We start from the raw sequence: 24,841 nt of genomic DNA on the forward strand, positions 1-24,841 counted from the left end.
CGTTCGACAGCTTCCCCCTGGGGATCAATACAGTCTCTGATTACAGGGTTTTAAAAACAGTCCAGTGGCATTTTGAAACAATAGCTGTGATTGTGTCCACGTTGCAGTCCTATCTACAAAAGGTTGCAGGTCAAAAAGATCTGGAATAAACTGGTTTAAACTAATGCAAATGTGTATGGAAATTTAAATAGAAAAAGAATTCTATTACATTATGTATCATACTCAATTATACACAATAATATATCATTTGAAGAGGGGCTGGGGTCTACTGTACATCCTTCATCGAATAATTCTATTACATTATGTATTATACTCAATTATACACAATATATCATTTGAAGAGGGGGTGGGGTCTACTGTACATCCTTCATCGAAACATTTCAAAACACAATAACACAGAGTCAGAAAGGTATTCTGTTTTCCTGTAACCCATTAGAATATTCAATATCTAAAATGTGATTCTTGAGTTGAAAGCCAAACCCACGAATAACAAGAATTGTGACAAATGCCTCTACGAGTAATACTTTCCGATTTCTAGTTAATTTTTTTTTATTATTCCAACATCACTGGCTGCAATCCAGCCCCAACATTTTTTTCCATTGTCTCCGTACCATGTTGACAGCAGCTTGAGTTTTTTTTTCTCTGTTAAATTTGTCCAATTTTTGAAAATTCTTATTTGCATATTTCTAGACTTCCCCTTTCAGTTATCTAACTGTTGAAATGTTTTTTGTTTTTGCGGAGGGTGCGGGGGGCTGAACAATTTATTCAAGACACTTGAATTGGATGGATGAGCTGAACTTTTATTCTATTTTTCAGTCCTGAGTTTCTTTTTTTTTTATTCTCCACTCCTCAAACCTCTAAAGATTCCCCAACTACTTAATAGCCCTTTGGGAACCACTTGTTGGTGAATGTCAAACTGCTGAATCCCAGCAGCTACACAATCAGAGATTGTATTTTTTTTTTCCAGTAGAAAAGAGAATACTTTCACGAAGAATGTTTTTTGAACTTGAGTTTGTGTTTTTTTTTTTTTTTTCAGTGGTTAACCAAAAGAAATGATGGCCAAAATGTTAGCATTAACCTTGACAATAACCAAGCAAAAGCTATGTTAGTGGCGAATCTGTCAACCTACAGGTGACCTTCATTCATTCATGAATTTGTTTCTTTATACTGCGTCCATCTTGTTGCTTCTGTTTGTTATACAGTAGCTGCAGTACTCCCGACAGAGTACTCATTTTTTCGTGACTCACTGCGCTGTGCCTACTCATGTACGCCTGGAGTACCTCCATATTTTCATCGTTTGTGACTCTTTCTTACATCACTAGCGTCACCTTTTAATGCCCGTGATTTTACTGGGCTTATAATTTTGTCCTGGACAAACTGACGTGGCAGCGAGTCACATTTTGCAGGAAGAAAGTGCCAGGATCAGGGAGATGGAGGGAATTATTTTTGACAGCGCTAGGTTTCAGACAAGACACTGAAACGTGGCACAGACATTGGTAATGCCAGACCGGGATTAAAAAAACGTCTGGAAGAAGCCCACAGATTTAGAAATCAATAAACATATTTAGTCTGTCGCATTTATTTTGGTAACTTTTTATTTGGCTGGGTTCTTTTTTGCCGTTGCCGTTCTTTCCAACTTGGTTTGTGATATTTTTGTCGGAGTCTGCGTTTGATGTATGAATGAATGTGTCACTTGGCGATGAAATATTTACCATTAAATGCCCCCCTGTTTGTTTTTCTTCATAGGAGACGCAGAAGGCCAAGCAGTTCCTGCCCTTCCTACAAAGAGCCGGGCGGTCAGAGGCTGTGGTCGAATATGTCTTCAGTGGCTCTCGCCTCAAGCTGTACATGCCCAAAGAAACCTGCCTCATCACATTCCTCCTTGCCGGTGGGTAGAGTTCTTTTCACCTCCTGAATCATGGGTCACTTTATTCCGAGTTTCTCTACTGACCCACTTCTAGGTCTGTTTTTAGGCACCGTAGCTGGGACACTTCATTGTCATTGTGTAGTTTCTCTCTTCTGATGAAATGATCACTGCCGTCATTGTAAGGCCGTAGGTATGACTGCAGGAGAAATGTCTCAGATATCTTAACTGGTTTACTTTTTTTTTTGTAGGAATTCATGTCAAATTCAGGTCAACTAAATGGACCAAGCACATGTCCTAGTGTTATTATTATCTCTGGGACTGACTCAGGTCACAGAGATGGCACATCCACCACCTGTTGGTTTTTCTCTTACTGTTTAAAAAAAGAAAATTCACATTCATAAAAATGTTCTTCTTAGGATAACAGCCAGCATAATTTTGTGCATCATAAGCTTAAATTGTATAAAAAAATAAGACAACAACTATTTCATTTCTCACTCCAGTCTTATGGAGCAGAGGTCACTAATAGGCAGGTTTACATATTTTTACATTTACATATCCTATAAATCTGTTGATCTGTCTGATAACCTTCACTTTGGCAGAATGTTCAAATGTTTTACTTGTTAAACACATCGGGGCTGCATCATTGGGTCACAGTCGGTCCACATGTCTTTGAGTTGACTGATTATTACCTTGCCCATTTCTAGAAATAATTTCATCACCTTGCCTGTTGTTCCTGTACATTATAATGCAAGAACTACCTGTTCCCATCCACAGTCTTTACATCCAGTTATTCTCACCTCAGTGTCACCCAAGAGAAATAATTGACAAAAAAAAAAAGAAAAACGCAAGATCTACTCATTCAATATTGACCTCAGGTCGGCTCCTACACTGAAGAAATCTTCTAATGTTAGAACAGTAAAATAAAAATGTCCATTAATCCCCGTTTTGAACCGACCTCTGGTTCAAGCAAATTTTTCGAGTCTGTAAATCACATCTCCTGGAAACAGTTCTTAAGTTTAACCTGGGTATTTGAAAGTCAAAACAAAATGATGATACTCAGTGTGACCTCCGCAGCCCAGAGGTCAACAGTTTCAACAGTCACAGGGGTGCGGGCTTGTACCAACAGCAGACCCCTGGTTTCTGTTTACGACACCAGTGTTGCGGTGGAGCACGTGTCCCCCCCCCTCACCTCTGCTGACCTCACCTTCGCTCGCCTGGCTCGCTGCCAGGAAACTAGCCACTGTGTCATTGTAACAGGAGGCTGAAGTTCTCATAGTTTAGCAGCTTCTCACCAGTGTATAAACTTTAAAATTGTGGAAGCGTAATGCGTTTTTGTTCTCCTCTTTCTGGAAGTGAGTGAGAAGGTCACATCGTGAAAACTCGGTGTCTGCTCAGAATTTAAAGTTATTTTGTTTGGCATTCAGTGGGAGTCTGTAGTTTTTTTTTTCCTCCGCCTGATCCAACCAAAGGTTGTTTTGTTTGTCTTCTGCTGGATAACAAGCACACGGACCTGGAGGCCAGATATTGTACTGAATCGAAAACTTCTAAGCCGATTGACAGACTTCAGTTGTAAGTGGTAGTTGATAAGCTGAACTAGTTGAATACATGTCATTTGGTTTGTGTGAGAAGACAATGAGGTGAGAAGAAGGAACATTAGTAAATTAAAACAAATATCCTGGAAACAGGTTATCATGGAAAATAATTTCTCCTACGTAAGGATGGGAATCGAGAGCCAGCTCCTTATAGTTATTCGTCTTCCTGCTTCCCAGATCTTGTTAATTCATTCCACAGACACATTTGCTCAATGACGTACTTGCGTGATGACATCACACGCATGCTCCCTATTTGTGTTTCGATCGCATTGTCGATGCCAATGTCTTTCCAGCGTGTGTTTTGTAAAAGGAATGGAATGAGGCCTGGAGGGAAAAAAAAGTCACACAGGAAGCAGTTAAATAATGAACGATGTGTCACAGTAATTAGTGTGAAGAAAATGACGCTGGTACTCAGGGCAGAGCTTGTAACACTGTGTTCTGTCTTAAATATTCCAGGTTGAATTCATCATGGTCCTGTTCTTTAATGTTGGCATTATTCCTCAACCTGCATTCACTACAGTGTATGAGTCATGTCTATCTGCCATATTTACACTTGGATTATGAGGACGAGTCTGCGGTGCTTTCGTTCAGCTGTGGTGCCGTGTTACTGAGGCGGCGTCACCACCAGACTCATTCATTCCTTTTGTCATTACAGCTCAAAATGGGTTTTGGCAAAAATATTTGCTTTCACAAATAACAACAAAACCTGTTCGTAGCTGCGTTCCCTTTTGATTCCATCTGACACTGATTGCTTTTTGTTGACGTTTTTTTCCCAAAACTGTTACTTTGTGTAATGACAATTACTGGCCATTAAACTTTAATATGTATTTTCAACCCATTGATAATCTAAAAGGATATCAAATCAATACATGATATTGAACATGTATTAGGAACTGGTAAATTTCCATTCCTATGTGTAGCCTTTTCCCCCAGGCTACCAAGAACATGAAGCAAGGATATTAAATTTGGATTTTCAGTCATTTATTTTTAAGCAACAGTGTTCGGCATGGGGCAGGATGCAGATGGGATGAAATACGCAGGGTTTGATAGCAGGTCCACTCATTTATTTCCACTCCTCCACTGTGTTGACAGTTTGCGCTAGTAATAAAAACACTGAGACTGTATCTTGGCAGCCAACGGTGATTTGCACATCCTCCCGGATCATGGGACTGGTGAGTGTGCACGGCCCCATCCGCCACTGATGATACTCTTTTGTTTCTGTTGCAGAGGGAGATCTGTTTGAGTCCCTTTCACTCTCTGTACACTTCCTCTCATTCCAGCTGGATGAGCACCATATACTCCTCTGACAAACACACTTGGTGTAATTATGCACAGCAGAATTGTTGGTGCATTTGTTAATTTTTTTGTAATTCGCTTCTGATTGTCTTGGCTTTTGACTAATGGTTTTCATAATTAACACTTTTTTTTGACTGCTGTCTGCTGCTCGATGTATTGACGTGACCCTTGCCAATAAGCACTCAGCGTATAGGACCGCGCAGGTTCTTTACAGCACTGGTTTTTTTGTTAATGAGATTGCTCAGCGAGGAGACAGTTGTGCCCGAGATGAGAGTTATGTGAGATGCTGTTTGCGAATTCTTCTTTTCAAATTGGCTTTTATTTGTTTAAGGGTTATTAGCAAACTCTAGAATGCATATTGGAACTGATGTGCCTGACGCACATTTGATTAAAGTTGCCCCTGGAAGGAACAAAATAATCTGCAGGAAATTGGGTGACACGCATTGTCTTCAATATTAACATTAAGTTACATTAGTGCCGAGTGATACAGATGAATCTGTTTCCTCTCTCCTCTAATTTCGACTTCTGTTCCAATTAGTCTGCTCTCTGTTCTTTGAAGAGGCTGCTTGTTCGTTGCCCCACAGGTGTTTTGTCCCGGCTCTCAGCTGGCTCTCTTCTTCTACAGACACAACCTGTGGGAGATAACATGTTATTTCTGCTGGGCCCTGACCTCACTGTCTGCATGCATCTATGTTGTTGTATGACTGGACCGTTCTGTACGTGATAAGTGATGATAAAACCCTTATCCATACACGAAATGAGGTCCACGGGCTCCCCTTATTATCAGCCCACCTGTAATCTTGGTGTCGCCTCCTATCTCCGTCCACCTCCTCCTTCCTGTCGAAGTTATCTTCCCATGTTTTATTCAGCCATCTGTGCCACAGGGGCTGTGTTTAAAATGACATGTGATGAATTGCCCTGTGGTGAGCCCATTGTGTTTAGATTAGGGGCAGCAAACATTTTTTTTTGTAAATATAATTAGCAGCAGAAGCCACTTTGTATTAATCACGATTAATCGTGATTAATCCTCGTTATAGAACATAAATCAGCTTTTCTAGATATGACACCTCACAACCTGTTTTTATTTGCGGCTAAATCAAATGATGGGTTTGATCCATTGCATGTCATCAAGAAATAATGAGGTGGGTTAAGAACAGAGATACTGCAGTAGCTAGTTCTGTTTTTCTTTTTATGATTCCATATTCTAAGCACTTAAAAATCGAAGAGTGCTTTTGTCATAAAAATAAGTATTTTCTCAAGTGTTTGTTTCCTGTACGGCTATTAACTTGAAGCTTTTCCAGTTAAGAGGGTTTTGCATAGGGTGTATTGACACTAACGCCTCCATAATACATTATGGCACATAACAACAATAACAGTGAGGCAGAAGCACAATCTCGTTTGCTTACAAGGTGAAGTATCATCATTACTAATAACTTCAAATCACCTCATTAATTCCCTTTACAGATGATTTGTATTCGATGAACTCTCCTCTTATTCAGTGATTCTAACGTGCTCCGGGTAAACATTGACTGCTCACAGACAAATGTTTTCAGAGGGCACTGCTGTTTAAGCGAGCCTCACCTCGCTCATTCTTTGTCATGTTTTTCTTTAGGCTGAATTTATTATCTGCAAATATTGGCTCTTTAACGTCGCCGTTCGATGACATTAAACAACATCCGTTTCAAGTAGCGCCGCAAAGAAGCGATCTCTTGGCATTTGATGATTTTTACTTTGTCCGCAAAGAAGCTCTTGGCATTTGATGATTTTTACTTTGCAATTCAAATCTCCGCATCTGCTTCATTTTCCCTGGTTTTTAAATACTGGATGCTGCAAGTATTTTTTTTCAGAATTTAAGATGAATAAGATAGCTCAAAGCTTCATCGTCTTCTTTGGGTGTTGTCTTTTTTTCCTGACTTTATCTTGATGGGTAAAGAACATGCTTCAAAACAAAGGGCAGACTAAGAGGCGTGTACTTCAAAGAGGGAAGACGGTGTGCTTCAGGAGTTAAAAGTAAACTGTAAACACCTGTACTTTTTTCCTCCTTCACCTCTGCTGGTGTGAGGTAGTGTCGCCTGAGTATGCAAGTTGAGTAAGATGTGAAGGTCTACTTTTTTTTTTTGATCCTTGGTCCTCAGTGTAAAATGATGGTGTGAGCACAGGTTACAGATTTAGGAGGGTGCAATACTGGAGGTACAGAAAGATAATAAAGTGTAGAGAAAGGATAGATGAAAAAATAAAATTGCAGAATGAGCTTTGAGAGAAGTGCAAAGCAAAATTGATGCGAAGTGTGTGGACATAAAGGGCTGGTAATGCTAACAGGGACCAAACCGTGGCGCCCGTAACTTTTTACAACCCTTTCAGAGCTTTCTGATGGAGGCCACAGCAGGTGAAGTGTACTTTGAAAGTAGCCTAACAAAGTGTGTTGAGCGGCGGCAGGACGAAAGAATGAAACCTCCATTGTCAACAAGAAACTTGAGCCGCTGCATGGTGAGATTTAACATTTGGGTGACATTTGCTGACTCGACACGGCGTCTGTGCCCCTTCACCTGTATCCACTTGATGCCTGTGAGAGAGTGCAGACAAAATGTTTTTATCCTCTGTCATGTTCATACATACTGGGGTCCTTGTAAACCAGTTCAACTCGCTGAGATTTATTGGAAGAGACCTTGACCGTAGGATATAAGAAAGCCTTGAGGCTCATTTAAGGCCTTCCGTGTCATAAAGTCGCTTGTGACTACGGAATAATAACTTAGGATAATAACACTTTATTACTGCCAAATTTACTGCATTTTGAAGTCGTAATCTTGAGCCTAAACATAGACTACGATCGGGCACCAGCACACAGACGAATCAGTTACCGGACCATAAACCCTTGTTTGCTACTGCGAGAGGGAGACGTTCTCCAGACATGAAAATATGCTCTTGTCGGAGCCGCAGCGAATAAATAGCGGTAGGATTTCACCGTGCATGAGTAGTTTCATTGCTGTCTGGTGAAGGTGCACCACAAATGTGTGACACAGCGAATTGGGGTCACGGGAAAACTGCGGCTTCGCTGAACACTTGTCACAGAAATTTCTCAAAGCTGGGTATCTGTACTTTAGTCTTTGTTGAAACTGTCTTCATCGCTCGGTCGCTTGAATAGAATCCCAAAAGGAGATGGCAAAAAAAAAAAAAAAAACAGCTGTGATGTAAATGACTCTGCAATCTTTTCCCCCCAAAGTGTAGCCCGTTACGGTTTTTGCCAAAGCCACAGACACTAGTTGATAAAGAGGTAATCTAAATTTCAAATAACTCGGCAGCAGATGGGCATCCAGTCTGATCAGAGGTCGGCTGCACAAGCACAGCATTACAAACAAGTCTAACTTAGGAATAGATGTCGCTTAGAATGTATTGCGAGAAATTCTTGTTTTGTCTTTTCTTGCCTAGCATGTTTCAAAGCTCGGCCGAATTTGTTTTATCAAGGAAGCTACTAAAACACGTAATTTTCTTTGTTTTTTACTACAGTCACCCGCAATCCAAGAAAAGTAAGAAATTAGGGTAATTTGACACTGGATTGACCCAGAGTGTGATTGTTAGTGTGAATGTCTTTCCCTGTAGCCCAATGTTGGACAGGCGATCTCTCCAGGCTATGGTTACGGAAGAAAAATTTAATGTAAACTTGAGTACAACTTTGTATGGCGATCTCTCCAGGCTTTAAATCCGCAATTGTCTTTTTACTTTAGTTCTAATCCTTCTGATATCCTTACGGTTACGGAAGAAAAAATTAATGTAAACTTGAGTACAACTTTGTATCGAGCAAAGTTTTTCGCATGAACTGGATGTTGGTGTTCTGAATGTGGACTGTGGTCCACTAGTTTGAGACCTCTTATTTCAAGCTCACTGATTTAAAGACATTGTCTGTAAAATCTGTCTGTAAAAAAATCAAAGCAAAGTGGAAACCCAAATGTTCTTAATGTTTCCTTTTCTGAAGAATTAAATTTCATTAAAAAAAAAAAGCCTCAGACATTTCTCCCAACGCAGCGGAGAAGTAGATGCAGCACTGTCTAACTCTTGTCTGAGGTAATGAGGCCTAACAGTCGGGAGCTGTGCCGCGATGATGGCGAGGCAGATTGAGAGGATGAGAGGGATAGTTGTACAATCCCAGGATTTCTCCACTTGCAGCCCAGCACAATGCTTCCTCTACCTACCATTTACTTCTCCGCCTCCATCATTCTCCCGCCTGATGCCCACCTGCATCTTTTCACCCATCACTGAATTTTCTGTGAGATGCTGGTGAAGGGAAAATCTATTTGAGTCTTGACACTTAAACTACATGTCTTCCCAGCTTAAATTATTATTATTTTTTGCCAAAGACTACTGCAGTGATAATTGTGTCCTGCCAGCAGCATGTCAAAAATGAAACATTAGTGAATTAGGTCTAAAAAGTAGACACCGATGGCTGACGCACTTGGCCGACTAGACGCTGCAGGCATCCACTTATTTGCAAGCATGAAGTGATTAACGATGTCTGCGGAAGTTGATCAATATGCATACTATTTGTCTAAGTATGCTGTGTGTGTGAACGTAAATTGTTAGATTGACACTTGTACACGGACGACGAACAAGTTGAAGTTCATTTTTTTTGGTTGTGCTAACAGTGTTAAGTCGGCTTAATTATTTTTCTGCTGTTGGGTCAACTGAGACAAGTTTAAAAAAAAATGCCTTGGAGCGATTCGGTGGTTCCCCAGCTTTTCTGCAGAGCTCTCTTTTATAGATATAACAATTGTCACCCCCTAGCCCCCCCCTCCCCCCCACACACACACACTTACATATTGACAGCTAATGTTCAAAGCTCTACTGAACTTGATGGGAAACTCTAACTCCAACAAAACCACTGTTCTCATTGAACGAAGTTGATAATGGTACAAACCGGTAACTTTTCCCCCACTGTGGTTCAAATGAGGAAAATATTAAATTGAAATTCATTTGTCTTCCTCTACCTCCTCTGTAGCAGCGCCCCCACTGTGGAGGCCACAGATATGGTTTTAGAACAACAAAATGTTTTGTTTTTTTCTTTTACTTTACTTAGGAACATGGTTGAACGGTCAAATACTGTCACTGCAGTTTGTCTCATTTAAACTACTTCCCCAACATATTCAATATTCCCTAAATCTGCATCCCGTTGTGGGGACCACCCCCTATTTTGGGAACCAATGGGAAAGTTGATTGCCAAAGTTTCTGTTGGTCTGTGAGTATTAGTACACATAGCACTCATGCAGCTCATTATCCAGCCGTTTACGTTGTCTACAGAGGAGGGTTAGTATTGAATTTCAAGTGCTACGGTACCTTTACTCAACAATAATAAAATATACCGTTGTTTATAAAGTGAAATTGCGCAGTAAAGGTGGACGCTTTAATGTGTGCTTTTCGTCACTGAGATTGAATAACATTCCAGACAGCAGTGTAAGAAAGCACCCGCTGTTTTGGTTAAAAATGAGACAGAACAAACGCTGGCATGTTGCTGTGAACCGCTACATGCCTGAGCAGCGAGCGTTTACGTTGGAGGCGAGAGGCGAGGCAGTATTTCATCAGGAGCGTGCCTCGCCGCGAGCCACGGATTAAAACGTTACGTTTCCTCCAAGGGGCTCCCCGGCCCATCTCCCAGCCATCGCTTTTTAGTGGGAAAATAAGGGAGACGAAGTCTGATGGGACACAGGGAGCGGAAGAGACAGAAAACACAGCGTTATCAAGTGTAATGGTTGATAGATTGTCATTTTTTTATTTTTGTGTGTGTGTGTTGGCGTGTAGAATTTTTGATTCAATAATAATTGATTTTCCTTTTTGATTCACTTATGCAGCGTTGTGCCGCCAACATGCAGCTACTGCTGACTTAGGTACGACCTCGGCTCTATATCATCCATGTTGCACTGGTTTATTTACAACTGCCTTTCAGTCCTTGATCAGAAGAAGTTTCTAGATCAATGTGATTTTGATGTCAGGAAGACACTTGGTAAAAATCAGTTTTGTTAGAAATACAAGTCAAAATGTAATGATATTTTAAGAGCTTCACATTGTGTCAGTCACAGTGAACAAAAGCAACCACTGTGGTCTCAGTATTTTAATAAAGTCATTTTGCCTTAGGGTGTTTTATTTTTATTATTTTTTCTTTTTTGAAATGCCTTCCAACTGTTCAGGAAAACGAGTTTTACCCTTTTGGCTTCAAACGCAGCAGAAACTGCAGTCATTGGACATAAGTCACAAATGCAGTTTAAACAGAGAATTTCTGTGTGCTTTTGATTAAGGATATGGACTTTTGTCTTTGACTTTTATTGGTTTAAATTGCATTAGTAGTATTGCTGTGGTATTTCACCCATTACACTTCCTGTCCTGATTTATTATCCCGTTCCTTTTACATTTATTGTATTGTATTTGTACTTATAACTTTGTTTTTCGGGAATTTTCTTGACTTATTAAAGAGCTTAGTTTGTTTTGCGTACGCCTTGCCCTTGTTGGCTGACAAATCCTTTGTAGTATGTGCACAATACATATTCTCAGTATATTAGATTCTGCAGTAGCAGAGGAAACGCACACTTTCTTCTCTCATTAAAACCCCAGACAAACCCGAGCACAAAGTCTCACGCAGCTCCCTCTCAACAACAACAACTTTGTTCAGGAGCTCTTATATCCGTGTGCAGGAGAAGAACCTCCTGCTGCTGCTGCTTCTCCGTTTGTGTTTTACTCATTTCTCTTTTGTCTTGAAAGATCTAAACGGACTCGGACAGTGGGATGCGGTGGTTATTTGTTCCTCTTGTAGAAGAAGTCCACTTTTATTAAATTGTCTTTGACGGGGAATAAATGTGTGCAGGCAGAAAGGTCCGGTGGTGTTTACAGCAAGAATCCCGCATCACGTTTGACCCTCGTAGCCACGTTGTCTCATTGTCAAACTATTTTCATTTATGTTTTTGACAATTTAACATATTTTTAGGACTGTCACAATTTTTTTTTTTTTTTGGTTAAATCTTTTTAGACATTTAAGCTCATCGGAGAAATGATGTATACTGTACATTCAATAATTCCACCATCCATCCACTTATTGTAGCTGGAACACAGTTTTCATTCACAGTAAGTTTTTGTTTCACCAACGCACCTTCAGCTGAAAATACACTTCCTACTGTTCACTTATTTAAATATATAAAATATGTATATATATATTTAAGTATATATATTTATGTCTATATATGTATATACATATATATATCAAGCTACTTTTTTACATATTGAAAACCACTTCATTATGTGTCATATCTTTCTTTTCCATGACACTTCCTACTAGTTTGTTTTTAAGTACACTACACTACTTCAGTGTTGACTATGCATAGACTAAACAGGGACTTCATTTTGGTGTTATTTGGTAATAACTAATCATGTGAGATATAAACTCCTGAATCTGGTAACCTATAAAATAAAACCAAGTATCATGAGCCATATTAAACCTTATATCCACAACTGTAAAAATGCTGACATCTTTGCAGAGGTTGTTTCTGCCTCCGCTATTGTCCTAGATCTCCGAGCGACAGTGATGTGAAGTTTGGAGAGGAAGCAGAGATTTTCATGAATCTGATTGGATTTAATGTCCGCTGCTTTCCGCTGAACACTTTAATGTCTCACAGGCCGTTGACTCAACAATTCTTCATGATGCTTGGGTGCAAATTGTCCCATGGCCTCATTTCACCTTTTCCGCGGTCATTTTCTCTACCCTGGCAGGGTGAATATATGCTGATGTCTCCTGTTCCTGTCCTTGTAAACAGGACAGATGTGGGCATAAAGGAAATTGTTACTTTACAAAAAGACAAAAAAGAAAGTCACACATTTTCTTTATTTAGCTGCGACTCCGTGCTCGGAAATAATTGTAAAACTGGTTAGTTTATAAGGCTCATTATACACGGATTACTAGCGATGTTTAAATGGCGCTATTAACAAACTCTCGCTGTTATCTGTCCTGAGAAATTAAGCTCATATTAAATTGTTTTTTTTTTTTGTAGAATCACATCAAGCAAGAAGAAAAAACAGTTTGCCTTTGGAAAACAAGTTAATATTTTTTATCTAAGGTTTTTGTGTTTTTCCACGTGTTTAAATTTTATGAGCTCGGCTGAAAACAAGGTGCAAACTGTCTTTACGTCATCTTTGCTAAAGACTAATGAAGTAATTATAGCATGTTTTAACTTTAGTATAGCTCTGTTTTTCTCAATTGTAAGTATATATGCTACACCTCTACATGCAGAATACATGGGTTTTAGTTTTACAGTGCAGTTAGTCACCATTAAGTAGAATTAGCAGGTGCAAAGGGAGAAATCTCACTTCCCCATCCTTCATCCATTTCTACTATTGCTTTTCCTTCATCTGCGCCCTGAGGCTTATTCAGTCCTAACTACACCTCGTGTAATGGCTCTGAAGAACTACTAAGCTTCTGAAAGACATGAATGAGGTCTTTGTTTAGTGGAAATGAAATGTTGCGGTGCCAATTTTTGTAATTGATGTGTTGTTTAATTTTTATACAGACCACTAGACCACTGCTGGTTTTAATCCATTTCCAGTTCGCTATTTCCATTTGAAAAATGGTGTCTACAGTTGAGTTTGCTTGTTGTGATTGTCACTTGATCCAGTCAATGGTTCTAATAAAGTGGCAGCAACTAAAATATATGAGCACTGGAGGTCAACGGGGAAAACAAATGTTTAAGGTAGCATTTGTAGGGTCAAAACAATGTCAAAAGAATTAGGCAAACCCATAAAATAATGAGCTCTGTGTGCAGGCATAAAGGCATTAATAGATTTAGGCTGTTCTGTGGACCTCCTGAAACTGGGAAATATTGATTTGTTGTCCTGTTTCTGATTCAGGGAAGTTTTATTTGCTTGCTAACAGCAAAACTACATTTTGCCACTGTATTCACTTTTATTATTATTATTATTTATTTATTTTCAAAGACATTAGCCTGAACTTAGATTAAAGGCGTTTTAGCCCCCTCTCCTGGCACATGCTCGAGACTATTTCACCACTTAGTCCACTCCAGTGGTTCTCAAACTTTTTCTACTCTGTACCACCTGAGAAAACATTGATCTCTCTGAGTACCACCATGATGACCAACATTAGAATATAGCAGCGTAGGCCTTCTCTGTTAGCTTCCACCACAGGAGAGATGTTTATAAATGTTTATAAAGATGTTTATGTTTAAATGCTGTATTAATTGTGCATGATATGTTTCAGATTTATTCAATTGAAAATGTGAATATTCCCCGCCTACCACTAGAGAGCGCTCGCGTACCACTGGTGGTTTGCACACCACAGTTTGAGAACCACTGGTCTACCATACATATTTCTTGACATTCTTATTAGGACACCAAGCTGTTGTTTTAATTTAGCTTCACTTATGTTTTAGCTTGAATTTTTTTTTCTTCTTCCAGGTATTGAATGTCCACGCAGTTCCAGGAATTTGCCTGGAGGCGTGCAGGTGGCCGAACCTTTCAGCGACGAGGCCATGCTGTTCACCAAAGAGCTAGTGCTGCAGAGGGAGGTAAGTGCTAATGCAGGGCTTTTTGGCCCCCAATTTCATCATTTTTCACCTCGTTTTAGTGTCCAGCCCCAGCAAGAAAACTCATAATGATCGTTCTGCCGCTCTGACTCCTGCGTTGACACTGAACACTTGTTTCTCAAGATTTCATATCAGAGAGCAGGAAAAGCATTGACCCTTCTTTACTTTAGAAAACAAACGGATAATTTCATTAGCTTTTTTTTGCATTTTATATATATATTAATTAATGACTACATGTGGTGAACAGCACAGTGTGAGGAAGTAATACTGAGGGACTTACTGTCAAATTACAAGTGCTCCTTTATTAGGTCATGTATGACTTGACTTGAATTATAGTATATGCAACAACACTGGAATATAGGCCTCATCTGGTATTTTTACACTAGAATTTTGTCAAATCCAAGTACAACTTGCACAACAGTTTTTTGTTACCCAGTAGTGGGTGCTCTAAAAACCCTAAAATACCTATTTAAGAAAAATGTGTTCAAAAACATATTACTATGTAACCAAACCAAAAGATTGAACACATTACATTAACAAAATGTTTTTAGAACTTTTGTTTACATAAAGAATTTTTGCTGGACATTTCAGGTAAATAAATACAGAGATTATTTCACGAATCATTCACGAAGAAAAAGGGTTCTTATAGAAGCAAACCGATTTTCGTTGAGTGGTTTTCTGTTTGGTGTTAAACAAAATGCTTGTCTGGAGCTCGTTCATTCAAAAATGAGGCCGCTGGGTTTTAGAACAGGAGGTCAGTGTAAACAGTTCTAAGTTTGAGTGAGAAATACTGCAGCGCATAAAGCACAGCGTGCGTAGCAGGGGCCGTTTGAAACCCCAACAAAAATGGACACAATCATAAAGTCTGCACACACGGATGCCCACACGCCATCCCGCCCGCACGCTCGCGGTTTATGGAAAGCTCACCTGATAGTGGATCAGTGCTCTTGGGCTTTAGAAAACTCCATCCACCGAGTGCCTGTTCATTCACATGCTAATAGGTTTTTTTTTTTTATAAGAGGCAGTGAATGGACCAAAGCCATGATGGGACTAGCTATAATCCTGCCTCCACTTATCCAGGCCACACACTCCCTCTGTCTTCAACACCGTTCTTTTTTTTTAAAAAAAAGGTCTTAACTTGTGGTGTGTGAGGTGGCTGACTTCACTGTCCTCTGGTCTTTAAAAGTCATGGAGGTGTAGCTTTGTCTACAGACGTAGGACAGCTGCTGTTACAAACTCCATCACTTGTTTTTCCCGCACCGCCAGCGCCGGTCATTATATGAACTTGGTGCTTACTTTTAGCTGTAATTAATCCGATTTAATTTAGCAATTTTTTGCCACCTGTGCCACACTGTTGGCTAATTTTTTTTTCCCTAAACATTTACATTTGTTGTGGTTTTAAGCTTAATTCTTCATGTATTCAGCCTATATTTTTTGCAAATTTTTGAGCGTCTGTTTGCACTATACTGTATATGCAGTATTTACTGTAGCCTGTGTTTGTGGTTCCATAGCTCCAGCTGTTATCACGCCTGCTCACACATCTGCCTAACACGCAGAAAGTCCCGTGTTTATGTCCCAGAGGGACCACATACAGTATGTGGCGCCACCAAGGGGCAGCCTGTTGCAGCAGATATGTTGTTGACACAACAATATCCTCGTTGTGGGATCAATAAAGTTCCTCGTACCTTTATTATGTTTCAGCAGATCATCGGTTATTTCTCTTCTGCAGATAAAACTTCTTACCCTGCCCGTAATCTCCTGCGTACACCAAAAAACACACTCGCTGCTTACAAATTTTCTCCCCTGCCGTTCAGTTGTGATGTTGGCAAGTTTGTCACAGGTAGGTGGGCGTACACAGGCAGGACCCAGCTACATAACGAGTCCTGAGCTCGGTGCGTGGGCTGCTGGTTTGGCTGCACTGACCCGCTGTTATGGGCTAATATGAACACAAACACACACTCAAGTGACACATTCTAGTGGAAAGCACTGTTTAGCACTGGCACACAAGAGCTGTCGAAAAAATGTCCCCAGAAAACGGGAATCATTATGCAACAGTAAGTTAAAAAACGACTGTGGGCTCCTCTGTTCAGACGTTCATGGGAGGTAGTAGAGAGAGAGAGAGAGAGGAAAAAAAGTGACAGCTCACACACACCTAGCTGAGGAAAAAAAGTGTCTAATGATAGTCTAATGTCATACAATGCCTGGCGGTGGAACAGCAGGGAGTTGTACAGGGAGAAACTTGAGCAAAAGAGGTGAGAGCGAAAAAGTACAGGAGGCTCTGAGGAAAGATGTGTGGATGGCAGCGGAATTAAAGAGCCCACGGATGATTGACAGCGAGAAGCCGTTCCTGCCCTTGATCCAAACTCCCATTTCTGTTGAGTCCCATCACCGTAGAGCCGAACAAGTGCTCACCTGAACACTGGGTCATTAAGGTGTGTGCCAATATGAATATGGATCATTGGATTTCATTTGCATAAGATTTCGCTATTTATCCGCCTGTGAATGGCCCCGTGATTGCGGCAGCCTTCTGAGGATGTCGCCGAGATGGTCTCATGTGAATAACGTTTGATTTGAGTTTGGATCGTGTATTTATTTGCATTCATCAAATATTTTTTCCCAGACATTCCCAGTCATCTCCAGCCTTTTAGGGCTTTGCTGATGTGATGACATGTTGACTCAATGGTCATGTTGTTGTTTTTCTTTTTTTTCTCCCAGCACTTTTCATTTCACTGCTCTATAATTAACCGTTCCCTTTTTCTGTCGGATTTGATGGTTGAAGGCAGGAATGGGCTCAGTCCTTGTGTTTTCTTTTTTTTCCTTTTAATTCTAATGCCTTTACTCTCGACTCTCCTGTGTGTCCCCTACTCCTGTGTCCAATAAAAACCGTTGATTGACACGCGCTCTTGGCCTCCTCCGTCCTCACCTGCCGTCTCACCAGTTCTCTCTCAATTTCCTCTCTTTCAAACTGTCAGCCACATCTTAATTTCTCCCGCAGCTGACATGCATAAATAATGTGGCTTCCAGTGAGGGGAGCAGTCCTGATTCCTTGTCTTCTGTATTTAGAAAATAAAAAAAAAAAAACCCTCTGTCTCACTTCCTCACTCTCCCTCCATGTCTCTATGGTGATTCTCTCTCTTTCAACGTTTCTCTCTCTCAACGACTCCCTCTCTTTTCAAAAATCCTCTTTGAGTTTATCTGCTTTGTCCGTCTCCCCCTGTGCTTTTCCTCTCTGTGTAGTGTTAATCTTTGACAGACACTGCTCCCGTTCCCAGCGTGCAACCAAAACAGCGGCGCCGAAAATCTGAGGGGGGGGTGAGAAAACATATCGGTAAACAGCACTTTCTAGACATTTTCATTTCCCCCTTTTTTTGATGTCTTCCATTTGATTCCTTTCACCTCCTGCCTTTCCATTGGCTTAAAACAAATCCATTTTTGCCGTCTCAGTCACTGAGCAAATCTATTAATTTTTCTGTGTTTTTACTTATGACAACTCTAAAGGCTGATCTCAACCGGGAGGGAGACGAGCACATCTTTTTGAAACGACACAGTTAGACAAGGGATGTAATAAGTTATAGAGTGTTGAAACCTTGAAGATGTGAAACAATATTTGAACTATTCCCGGCTCTCGCGGTGATCTATGTTTAATGAGCATCAATTTAAACCAAGAAGCCTGGACATTTCTGACAGTAAGTGACAGTTAACAAAAATCATCTACTTGTAATGCAGGTAATTTCTCATCACAGATGAAATGTTTTGCAATAAGTAGCTGTGAAACATCCCCCAACCCCCTCCGAAACGAGGAACATCCTCTGATTGAAACATCCGACGTTTAGATTTCCTGCCGTGTAATTGATCACCAAACAGCAGGCAAGGAAGGAGGGAAGAAAGGAGGAAGGAGGAAAGAATAGGGAAGTAGTGTGACGCATAAACAGGGTATTTGATCAAGCAGGGATAAGAGCGGGCTAAATGGACGATAATAAGTGATGTACTCCTCCACCAACGCACAGTGTCAGTCCTATTGACCTCATTCAGTCTGGGTGGTCTCTTATCTACTGTTCTGTAGATGCAGCTGCCTACTCATAACCATTATCAAACTCTCTATCTCCAGATACAAAATTTCTTTTTTTATATATTTTGGGTGTGTAATAAAGCACCGAGGCCTTGACAGGTTTTCAATAAAAACAATTTTTCAGAACTATCAGATCTGCCTTAAAGCTACAAACAAAATGGTTGTGGTAAGATTTTAATAAACAAATCCAATTTAATTTTCAGCAGTTGTCTTTGTATATTATTAAATCACATTTTAACACCTAAAATTGTGATGAATGTTAGAAAAAAAATGATAGCTTAAAGGACACAAGCCTCCTGTTTTCACCTAACAGACTAACACGTTCCAGATCTGCAGTTTAAACTCTGCATTGTTTTTTTCCTTTGGTTGCATTTTGTATTCAATATTTTTTCATTTTAGTTTTGCAATTCACTTCCCCTTGAAGGGCCGGTTGTAACTAGAAGACTGTATAGATCAGGGGTCCCCAACATAGGTCATTCGGTCTGGGCCGCAGTGGGACACAGTGGAAAAAATGTACTTAATCTTTACTAATTTACTTAATTCAAAGAAAGTCCAGTCATATCCATTTACTTTTTTAAATTTTAAGATAAATTAATTTTATAGGTTAAAAACCTCTGCTGTATGGACTTCCCGCGGGCCACACAAAACGGCTTGGCGGGCCACATTTGGCCCCTGGACCTTGAGTTTGACACATATGGGCTATGAGGACATCAGCGTGGTTCAAATGTTACATTTTCGATATGCCATAGATATGGCTGCGTATGGACAAGAATCTCGAGATACAATATATATTACGATATAATGCGATACTAAAGGCGATATTGATTTTCTTTTTAAACAATTTGATTGTAGGAAAAATGTCAGCAAAGTAAACGCACACTCACAAGCACAATAAATGGTAAACATTTGGTTACTAAAATTGGAAGAGCAGTGCGATCTACGTTTGTAATCTCAAAAGAAGACTAAAAAGCATTTGATGGATTTTTTGCTAAACAAATACTTGCAAATATATGTCAACTAGTGGTCGGAGGTTTGAATGCAACACAAAAATGAACTAGCGCCATGAATATTTGCATCTTAATTGTTGATGAAATATATATAGATACAGTGTTGTATCTGAAAAGTGTCAATCCAAACAGACAGACAAACACACACACACACAGGCACGTACCTCTGTTTGTCTGCATTGTCACTTTAAGATGGCCTTGCGTCATGCATGTTGCTCCTCACGCTCCAGGCATCCTTAAAAGTGCTCACGGCATGTTCACCACGGGTCCCTCGCACCCACGTACCTCACCTCGTAACATGAGCAGTGCGTGTACTCAGATGCTATGGGTGGGTGTTGGCAAAGTCTGCATGCAGACCTGCAGGAGGTTGTGTTGTGTGAAGCATTGATGAGTCACGTTGCCAGCGAGGCATCACAGATGCCCTGCCACTGCCTCCCTCACCGCATCTCTCAGGTTTAATAAGCTCTCTCTGTCATTGCTTTAATTATTTTAATAAATCCAAAACCTTTGTTGAATCAAAGGATATTGCTCTCCTGGTGTTGTTGTTGGTTTTTTTTACTGCATCACTGTTGCTTTATTGCAGGATGATAAATTGACTTGTCAAGTTTTTTTTTTTTTTTTTGTTTTTTTTTGCTGTCCCTGTGCACAAGTACGGTCAGTGGAACTCTGATCAATTCATTTAACATTCTGTTCACACACACACACTCGCAGGCATGCACAATGCATCCTTCATGCATTTGAGCCTCTTTTGCACGTCTTATTTTGCCTTCCAGGGCTGCGGGACAACATCACATTCCTCCACATCTTCCATACCCCGGCATTGATTTCCAATCACGCTTGAATTATTTCGCCGTCAGGCTGATGACACAAGTACTGCATCCCACACTCTTTGACCGAGCCTCTCCCTCCATCTTCCTGACCCCTAACTTCACCAAAAATATTTTCACACTTGGGTTGTTTTTATTTCTTTCCTTTTTTGTTTTTCTTTTCCCTCTTTTTCCCCGTCTTTCATAGTCTGGCAGAGCATACACAATATATGTGCGTGCGTGAGAGATGGGAGTGAGGTTAAGGGAGGGCGAGTACATATGATGAATAATGCATGGTGTGGTTTCCTGGTCAGACAGACGGTGGGGACATTGAACCGCCCCTGGGGTCCTTTTACCCCCCACCACCACCACCACAAACTGTGGTTAAACAAACCATGAATGCAGAAGACAGTCCCATATCCATTACTGCTGCTTTATGGCCAGGATCTGTCCTCATCCATTCATGACCCTGTTGAACTATGCCCATATCAGAAATATTTAATGTCTTCAAAAGAAATAATTCTCAGTTGTAGAATTTGAGAAAGCGTGGCTTCAACGAGGTCAGTGCAGTCAGGAAAAAATCAAGACAATCTTCGGAAGTAGCACGGCGATGTTTCCATATCGTCATCAGTTGGACATAATTCAGCTGTCACACATCGCTCTTTATGCTGACAACATAACGTAAGATCAATACACAAAGTCAACAAATTAACCTCCTTAACTCCCACTCTTTAGTCCTTACACATCAACTGCCACGATTTTTGCCAAAATGTAAAATTTGATTAATGCTAAGGGTTTTAACAGAATGTGGTCATAGTATTTTGTCTCGATTTCTTTCCGATCACCAAGTAAGAGATCATCAAATGTCAATTTCGCAAACCAAAGACTTTCAGTTTACTGTCAGTTGAGTAGTGACACCGTACCTGGTTTATTGCAGAGAACCGGTTTACGACACCGTGACAACCTGGTTTATTGCAGAGAACCGGTTTAAATAATCTTAATTTGAGTTGTCATGAACTTTTCATGAAACTAGTAATGTATTTATTGTTTGTCGTCTTATCCGATATCATTTGGAACGTTCTTTTGTAATCTTTCACTCCCTCTCTCTTTGTTTTAACTCCCACAACTGATCAGTAACCTGAATCTCCGAAGGTGCTGCAATAATAAAAGTGCGATAACTGCAAGTAAGCAATTAAATAGAGATTAACTTTGTAATTTAAAGATTGACCTTAAAAACCCACCAAGAGTGTGGAGCCATTAAAGTGTTCTTTCTGCTGCGTGTTGACAGTAATTTTTTGATATCTGTTTTACTTTTGACAAATTGGTGTCACGGGTAGAGTTCAGTGTTTGTTTTTTTTCCCAAGCAGTTTGGGGGGGAGGGGGGGCAGCCACTCAGACTCCTTATGTGTTTATCAGTGTCACAGTCTGGTTGTTTTGTTCCTTGAAAACCTTGAATTATAGCCTGAAGGTGAACACAGCGACCCACATAAAAACCTTCACGCCATCACAGCGATGGAAAGATAGATGGGTCGGAATAGAGATGGAAAGATGTGAAATAGAGAGAAACCCGCTTCCTGCTTTATGGCCTCGATGTGTTTTAGTATGGAGACCTTCTTTTTAACGTTCATGGCAGGTAAGGCTTCATAAAGCCCTTTGGTAAGGATATGGTGCAAACAAGTGAAAAATACAATGTTGGGAACTTCAATGGGTTAGGAACTTAAATTGTAATATTAAATAGGCCATTTTTAACCAATATAATGTAACCTGGTATTTTATGCGAGTTTGACTTGATAGAGTTTTTATAAATATGTGTTTCTGGATTGTCTGCTCACTCCTTAAACTTTTTGACTGAGGTTCAAATTTGGCTGTTAGGCAAATTAAGTATTGTTTGATGTCTAACGTTGGGTGAAATTATTAAAATAAAAAATACAAACCTGAACTTTCAAAGTTAATTTGGCACGATTGATGTCTGCTGCCATCTAATGGTGTCAACTGAATTTACAGTCCAAATTTGTTGGAAGGCATGAAGCACAGGGATTGACGTCAGTCTTTTCCAAACCTTGTATCAGTGTTTGGCGGACCGGATTAGAAAACACAGTGGGCCGTATCTGGGCCATTAGTCGTAGTTTTCCCAAGTCTGTTTTAAATGCTAGTTGTACCTTTTGGAGGTATTTAAGCATTGGAAAAAAATGTCTCTGATTTCTCAACGTTCATATCTGCATCTTATAGGTTCGCCAGTCAGCTCGATTGCGGTACCATGAAAATATTTCTGCGGTCGATGCTAGTTCATTGTTCTTCAATCTGTTGAGGTATTTTTCCTTGACTTTACTCTTCAGCCTCTGTGGATGAAATATAAGCTGCTTTTTTGATAACGCTAAGATGGCAACTTGCCGTTAGAGATCCAGTGAAATGGACGTGTTTTGTCAGCGTGAGTGCTCGTATATTTGCTAACAACATATTGTTAGGTTATTATTGAGCCCAAGGCCGTGCACCAGCAGTGGGTTTAAAATGATTGAAGCAGCAGGACGAGACTTTTATTTTCACCACTTTGTTGTTGTGTTTGTCTTAAGTCTCTCACTTAAACACAAAATGGCTCCACTACGTATCGAGTCTCAGACTTTGTGGAAATACGGCAGGAACACAGCGCTACATAGCCAGTGGTTGTATCAACAGATGAGCCATTACTTACATTATTGTTCACCTACTGCTTCTTTTATTTTTGGCGCTTGTTTTCTAAAGGTCTGGTTGTTAAAAAAAGTCTGAGAGAACATTTTAACTGGTGTTTCTTAGTTTCACTTTTCCCTGGCGATCAACACAGTCCAGCAGGTGGTTCTAAGGTGAAGTTAGGGGACAAAGATTATCAAAACAGATTCACAAGAACTACCAAGACCTTACAGTTATTGTAGGGATAAACAAAATCAGATAGATAGATAGAACTAAAGACTAAAAGACTAGACATGTTGCGTTAGCTTTGCTTGGCTGATTTTAGCTCAAAGGCTAATATGAGACCATGGAAGGCTTGTTGTATCAACAAATATCGACACCTATGAACTAATTCAACCAGTCTATTTGAAACTAATAACATTGTGCACCCTGAGGTTTTCCTTTCAGTTCGTAACCATTTAAATAGCTGAATTAAAAAAAAAAAAATGCACCCTGAGGTTTTTTCCCCTTTTTTAAAAAGTGGTTTTCCTACAAAATAAAAATACCCCTTTTTTTAAAAAGTGGTTTTCCTACAAAATAAAAACATCCAGTCCTGCCAAATTGTGTTCCAACAGCTGATTTTAGCTCATATGCTAATATGTGACTGAAGGCTGTCAACTGATAATAACCAATAATATCTTGCATCCCTAAGTCACAACACATTTCCTGTTAGACATTATTAATATTTATACAAAACTTAATTGCAATATTTTGTATTGTGTTTGATGGAGTTGTGTGAAGCGAAGGATCGCCACACGTGACTTTCAGTCACAGGGATTTCTTACTCAAACAGACGGGATCATCATAAAACCACAGCAATAACTAAATCCAAATTGTTGGGTGATGGGCCATGACAGCTCAGGGTCTTAAAAACACAAGGAACATCACCACAATCATCTTTTACTGGTGTTGTTATTCTCTTACCATAGTCTTGTTAATCGTCCTTCAAGCAGCTGGTTCCTCCCTCAACTCTTGTTCCGCCCCATGAGGCAGCTTCATTTTCGCTGCCTTTTTTTCCTGCTAATTTCTTATTAATGCTCTCCTCTCTCTCCTTTTTTCCCCACTTCCCTGTCTTTTCTTTACCAACTCGATGTTGCGGTTGATCATTACAGTCGTGACTGATTTTTTATTTTTTATTTTCTTTCTGTTCTTATTCATCAACAAAATAGGAATCCGATGTAACTTTTACTTCAGCAGTCTGTGTGGGAACACATTTTTACAGAACTGACCTTTGCTGGAAGACTGTTGTGGAAACTAAATGTGTCCCTCCTGAATCTGTTCCACTGCTGTTTGACCTACATAATGCACAGGAGCGAGAGTGTCCTTCACTGTGCGGAAGTTGAATCTCCAATGAAATGGCCCGAGGAAATGGCTCGAGGCTTTATGCCTTATTGATGCAGGGATTGATCGTACGCTGCTCTCCGCGGATGGTCAAATGACAGTGTGACGTATCGGCAGGTTTGACAGACAAATACATGACGCTCTGCCGTGTCCCACCGCGCTTCAGTCAAATACATCGACAGATTAGATGGAGTGAAGCGCCGTGTCGATGTAGTTTCCTTTGTCTCGCTTTAAGCAATTACAGTAGTTTTACTTGTGGCTTCTTTTGTTCTTTATGCTTTAAGTCGGGGTCACAGGGAGGAAGTGCTAACATTGTGTGCGTGTGTGTGTGTGTGCGCATAGTGCAAAAATGGATCCTTGCCTATTCAGCTAATGGTTCCCTTGACAACACTGTGATTGCAACATGAACATGAATGTTCCTTGGCTGTTGGAACACACACACACACACACACACACACACACACGTCAGCTGTCAAAGCCAGTCATTTTATATATTCTCCAACCTCATCCATCAATTTGTCCCATCATACCACATTCTGTTGTTTTGTGAGAGAACGACTCACAGATTATAAGCTGTTTTTCCCACAAGATTCC

General features: G+C 40.2%; 1 protein-coding gene across 1 annotated transcript in view; it reads left to right on the forward strand.

Annotated features, from left to right (window-relative positions):
* The window catches only part of snd1 (staphylococcal nuclease and tudor domain containing 1), a 187,762-nt gene that overhangs the window by 50,317 nt on the left and 112,604 nt on the right, over positions 1 to 24,841 (forward strand). The window contains exons 15-16 of the mRNA XM_008315686.3: positions 1,747 to 1,888; positions 14,194 to 14,303. Coding sequence (XP_008313908.1) covers positions 1,747 to 1,888; positions 14,194 to 14,303 — 252 coding nt within the window. The remainder of the gene's footprint in view (positions 1 to 1,746; positions 1,889 to 14,193; positions 14,304 to 24,841) is intronic.

This window comes from Cynoglossus semilaevis, chromosome 8 (genome assembly GCF_000523025.1).
Source record: "Cynoglossus semilaevis isolate Cse_v1.0 chromosome 8, Cse_v1.0, whole genome shotgun sequence".
NCBI classification, from domain to species: Eukaryota; Metazoa; Chordata; class Actinopteri; order Pleuronectiformes; family Cynoglossidae; genus Cynoglossus; species Cynoglossus semilaevis.